Source organism: Octopus bimaculoides, chromosome 22 (genome assembly GCF_001194135.2).
Source record: "Octopus bimaculoides isolate UCB-OBI-ISO-001 chromosome 22, ASM119413v2, whole genome shotgun sequence".
Lineage (NCBI taxonomy): Eukaryota > Metazoa > Mollusca > Cephalopoda > Octopoda > Octopodidae > Octopus > Octopus bimaculoides.
In genome coordinates, this window is record NC_069002.1 from 36,504,206 (window position 1) to 36,509,963 (window position 5,758).

At 31.4% G+C, this 5,758-nt stretch overlaps 1 protein-coding gene across 1 annotated transcript in view; it reads right to left on the reverse strand.

The window, feature by feature from the left end:
• LOC106867753 (uncharacterized) overlaps positions 1 to 5,758 on the reverse strand; it is a 10,545-nt gene continuing 4,787 nt past the window's right edge. The window contains exon 2 of the mRNA XM_014912719.2: positions 1 to 3,907. Within this exon, the coding sequence (XP_014768205.1) occupies positions 3,740 to 3,907 (168 nt within the window). The 3' untranslated portion in view covers positions 1 to 3,739. The remainder of the gene's footprint in view (positions 3,908 to 5,758) is intronic.

Sequence of the window (5,758 nt, forward strand, 5' to 3'; positions counted from 1 at the left end):
TTACAGCAGCATCATTTTTATTTCAAGGAATTTTGTTGCATAGAAAATACTTTAAATTCTATAATATGTCACCATGGAAGGACCTGATACAATACAATGTGAACAATTATATTTTTACAATGAATTTGAAAAAAAAAATGAAATAATATCGACACTTATTAATTATATCTTTGTCAGAGGAGGGAGGGAAGCAGCAATGACGTTTGTTGTGTCTCAATGGTGGGTAGGAAGAACAAGAAGATGTGACCGTGATTTATTCTTAGAATGGAGTCCTGCTTGCAACAGAGTGGACTGCTTCTATAAAGTGATGTTAAATGGGGCAGCCGATTAAGCTTTATCTTTCAAGCACAACAGAATGGACCCTATAAATAGCATCTGAGTATGATCTGGTTGTGTTAAACCAGCTGACAGATTAAGTCTACAACCAAGTGCTAAAAACATCCAAAGACCAACTGGTAAGGTGAAACAGGACTATAAATTCAGACTAATGTCTTTTTTTATAAATTAATTACTATCTATATAAGATCGACCATATTAAAACATAAATTGTTTATCAAATAATCTTTTAAAGAAATCTTGTAAAAACATATCCATAGCGATAATTTTCATAGAAGCTGAAATAAATATTTGGCATTGAAACACTATGTTAATAATGGTATTCACATCAAATGTTCTTGTTGTATTATGAGGACTTGTTCTCTCCAAACACTGTGACACATTAATGCTACAACAGACATTTCTTTCTTAATCAACCTTTTATTTGGTAGATTACATTAAATATGTTACATTTATGAATTTGTGTTACAAAATTCCTGATGTGAAACTGTCTGTTGAAACAGATATTGTTATATTTCAGGATGGTCATTTTTTTTTTTCTTTTTGAGAGAATGAACTAAGTGGAGCAGGAAGATACACATGGATGGAAAGGGTTGCTGAAGAGGTCATAAATGTGTGCTGAAAGATTTCCAGACAATGGACATAAGATAAAATAAGAACAGTAATAAACAAGTGAAGAACAAATATACAGTGTGTGTGTTTATTTGGCCCCAAAAAAAAAGAAAAAAGAAAAAAGAAAAAAAAAGAAAATGACCATCCCCTGAAACATAACAAAATTAAATATGTTAACTACCATTTAATAACATTTTTGTTTCTTTTTAAGGGAAATTTTCAAATGATATTTTAAATGATGTAATCAATGAATATTTATCTCACTCAAGAGTTATACATTATCTTAGTCATTCTGAGGTCTGATAAATACATGTAAGACCATTCCTTGCTGAAGCAGTCTAACAACATGTCCAGAGTTGTCACAGTACTTACCCAAAATACCTACCCCTGACTCACATTCAATTTTTAATCAATTGGAATTTGGGATTTGTTTGTTTTGCTTTTGGCAAGAATTATCATGAGCATCAATTTTGTTTGTCTTTTTATTATGGGTGTAAACTTTAATTGATAAAAAAATTTTTATTTGGTTCATTACATTACATTTGGTAAGACTCCATTTAATCATTTAATTATGTTCATATGTGAGGGTATGAGGTAAATATAACAGAAATGGAGGTGAAATATGTTTTCTTTATCAATGCATCTGTGTTGATATGGATGTCCAATTGAAACTGGTAGAAATTCACAAATCTGAAGTGAAGGAGGAAATTTGTTTTTGTGTGTATGTATACAAAATACACACACACACACATTCATAAATATATATATTATTAAACATTCCTTTAGTTATATATTTGGACAAACATACCCATACTTAATAAATAATTCCTTCAGTTATATATTTAAACAAACAAGTCTCTATTTGGTCAAACATGCATTTAGTTATATACTTGAGTAAACATACCATTATCTTGTCAAACATACAATTAATTATATATATTTTAGACAAATACACCCTTATTTCATCAAACAGTTAAATATTTGGACAACAAACTTCTGTTTGATCAAACAGGTATTTTGTTATATATTCAAACAGGTATACTTCTACTTGGTTAAAGGTACATTTAGTTTTGTATTTGGATGAGCATCCATTTGGTCAAACATACATTTAATTTATATATATATATATATTTGTTCAAAAATACATTAATTTATGTAATAAATATTTTTACATTGGCACAAGGCTATGAATCTGTAAGGGTGGGATATAGACAATCGGTACTTGTTTTATCACCCATGGAGGGATGAGAGGCAAAAGTCAAATATAAACACAATGGTTTTGGTAATATTTGGTTTGACATTCCCTACTTCATACAATTAATCTGTATATGTTACTTTACTGGCTGTGTAATATTTAAAATATTACATGGCCAGTAAAGTAACATATACAGATTTTGATACCATCTTTACATTTTAGTTAGTCACTCAGAAAAATCATAAGATATTTGGATATTGCACAGCTTGTAGCAAACATCAGTGATGAAGCTATGAAAATCTTTTCTCCTGCTCATGTAATATTTGATCAAACATATATGTATTTGTATAATATTAGGATACTACACCACAGCTATTTGTTTTAGAGAATAAATATACACAGAGATGTTATCCACGAAAAAACAATAGTTGAGTTAAAAACTACCGAGTGATGTATTCTCTGAAATATACTAATCTTTTTACATGTACTCATGCACCATAATATATATATCTAGTGATTCTCCCATCACTACTTTGGTAAGTACATGAAGTCTCAGCTTCACTGAGGAGGGCTTATAAGATCAAACCATATCTGGAGTTGTCTCTCATATTTACTGTGAATAAAATTAACATGGTATTATTCATTAAATAATGTTGTATTTTCTTCACAGCATAAATACTTTTAATTAGCTTTTTAATTCCCACTGCATTAAATATGTTAACATTAACTTAATCAGATATTAAACATCAGTTCTGGTTATATGAAAACATTCACTTATTCATGTATATTTAATCAAAAATATACCCATTATATATATATTATATATATATACACACACACACACACACACACACACTCACACATATATACATTTACATTGCAGGTATAAGATGCAGTGTTGATATTTTTAGATTTACATATTTGATGAAAACTCATTTTATTTTTTTTTAATGAATTTGTTCTTATTTAAGTAATATATGACCCAATATACACTCGTTTATATTCCTTATAATTTATACAGTGTATAATATTTTCAAATTCATCTTTGGTGAAAATTTGCTTTCTTCATAAAATTTGTTTAAATATGAATTTGTTCTTATTCATATAATATCCATAATAATATTTGGTTAAATATGTATTTGGTATTGCACAGCCCATAGAATGTTACAGTGCTGTTATGTATAAATATCTAATATGTGTGTGTGTGTGTGTGTGTGTGTGCTGAAGAGTGTAATGGGTTCTTTCTGCTTTCATTACTGTACAGTTTCTCCATTGTGGATCATTCAAAAAGTATGTGATGGTCTACTCTATTTTTAAAGATGGCTATGTACACACATGAATAGGTCATCACATGTCATTTGAACCATCCACAATGGTTAAACTGCAGAGATATGGCAGCATAACTAACACATAATACTACTTAACATTACAGCATATATACATATATATATATATGCATAAATACATATACATACATACATACATATATATCTATATATATGTGTGTGTGTGTGTGAGTGTGTACATGTGTGTGTGTGTGTGTGTGTGCTGTCAAACACTGACATTCAAAGAACACCTGCCATAAAATCAGACATATCAGTCCACCTGTTTCATTGAACTATCAAGTTCTTTCTCAAGTTGTCTCATAACACGTTGACACCTAAATAATAACAAGCCATCTGGTATTAACTGCTGTAGAATCTGAATGATACAGTCGGCTTTGTTTAGAATCTCTGACGGTTGGCTAAACACCAGCAGATATTCCTGAAAGAAACAAACACATGATTATCAATAATAATAATAATAATAATAATAATAATAATAATAATAACAATAATATGAATTTTGATCAGATAAGTGAAGCAAAGAGGTTCAATATGGCATGGAATCAGACTGGTTACGGAAATTTAAAAGTAAAATAAATAAAAGATCAAAGCAAGGGAATATAGATTACTAATTGGAAAGTCTCTGGATGGTAGAGGGGGAGTATTGTATGAAAGATATTTTGGAGGGATTTCTTTGCCCAGAATTGTCAGTAAGCAATTATACTCTATAATATACTTTGTGATGTCAAAAGGGACCAATTAAAAATGTTGAGTGTCTATGTGAAAGGCCACTCAGCTTATTTTCACAAGTTAGTCAAAAAAAGAAAAGCAGCACCTTGATTATTTTTGAGGCATAGTCATTATAGATGTATTGGTGATCTTTCGATATTTATATCGAAGTTTAGCCGGTGTATTATAGCTATGCTATTTAGCTGCCTTTAGTTTGGGGCTGTAAACACAATTAGCCCTACGTAGGAGCCAGCTGAAAAGTCTGCATGGAGTGCGGATTTTAAGCTAGTATAAAAGGATCTAAACACTTCATAAAACATTAATGAAAAGCGTTGCCCGTCAAATCAGAAAGATCCAAGTTTAGTTAATAGTGGAAATAGTACAGAATCTTTTGATACCCCATACGTGAAAATCGACAAGTCGGTTTTGGAATGCATAAGGAATAGTTGCACCCTGAAAAAACCCAAAATTGATCCACACCCCCTCGGGTGCCCGCGCGAAACAATCTCTACGGCTCACAGACAATGAACGGCTAAAACAAGTGAAACAGTGTGTTGTATATACCTGTTGTATACGTCGGTCTTGTTTTTTCGCTTTGAAGGTAAGCGATTCTCATAGAAGTGAACACGATATTGAATAATTCTCCGTCATACGTCTACTAAAAACTTTAACATACTTCCAAAATGGGACTTCGTCTATGTTTATCTACGTGCGTCTATGTGTAGATATGTGTGTGTGTGTGTGTGAACCATCCCAACAGCAACAATCATCAACATCTTCTTCATAATATTTGTACCCTTTAAAAAGAAGCAGCTGTTGCTATTTTTCCGAATTTATTTAACATTGTGTACACCCAGATTGGAATTTTTACTGTTACCTTGCACCAGAGAACATTATAGATTATCTGAAGACAAAACATATTGCCAATGAAAAAACCGTCTGCTTGCACATATTCGATGAATTTTCAAAATTCTAGTCGTTCTATTGAAAGGGTTTGTCAATAGAAAGTACGCTAAATGTAAAAGAAAAAACTCATTCCATTAGGAAAGGTAGATTTACAGAAAACTCTAAGCTGTCATATGTAATTTTTCATTTAGTGTTTGAATTTATTTTCGGATTGGCTCTGACGATATCTGCAAGAATGAATTGCAATGATATAAAAGCTGCCGTTCAGTGGTACCAGTTCTGTAAATATGTTTGTTCGGCAAAATTACTGCAGGACATTATAGGGAAAATCTTTTCCAAGAGGGTGGCGAGAGGACTTCGGAAAATTTACAAGATATGAGCTTTTCCTTCGCAACTTTTTAGGATGTATGTATGCCGTTTGAAAGGTATTTCTATAAAATTTCATTGAAAAAGAACCCATTTTCCTAAAAGGAAAAGCTCGGATTTTGTGAATTTTACGAAGTCCTCTCCCTACCTCCTTGGAAAAGATTTCCCCCACAAATGTCATTATAATCGTAATGGTGGAGTTCGATGAAAGCTTGTTCTTCAATAGCAAGAACAATGTAGGACGAATGTGTCGCAAAACTTGGTTTGTCGGATGTTATGACACCACACC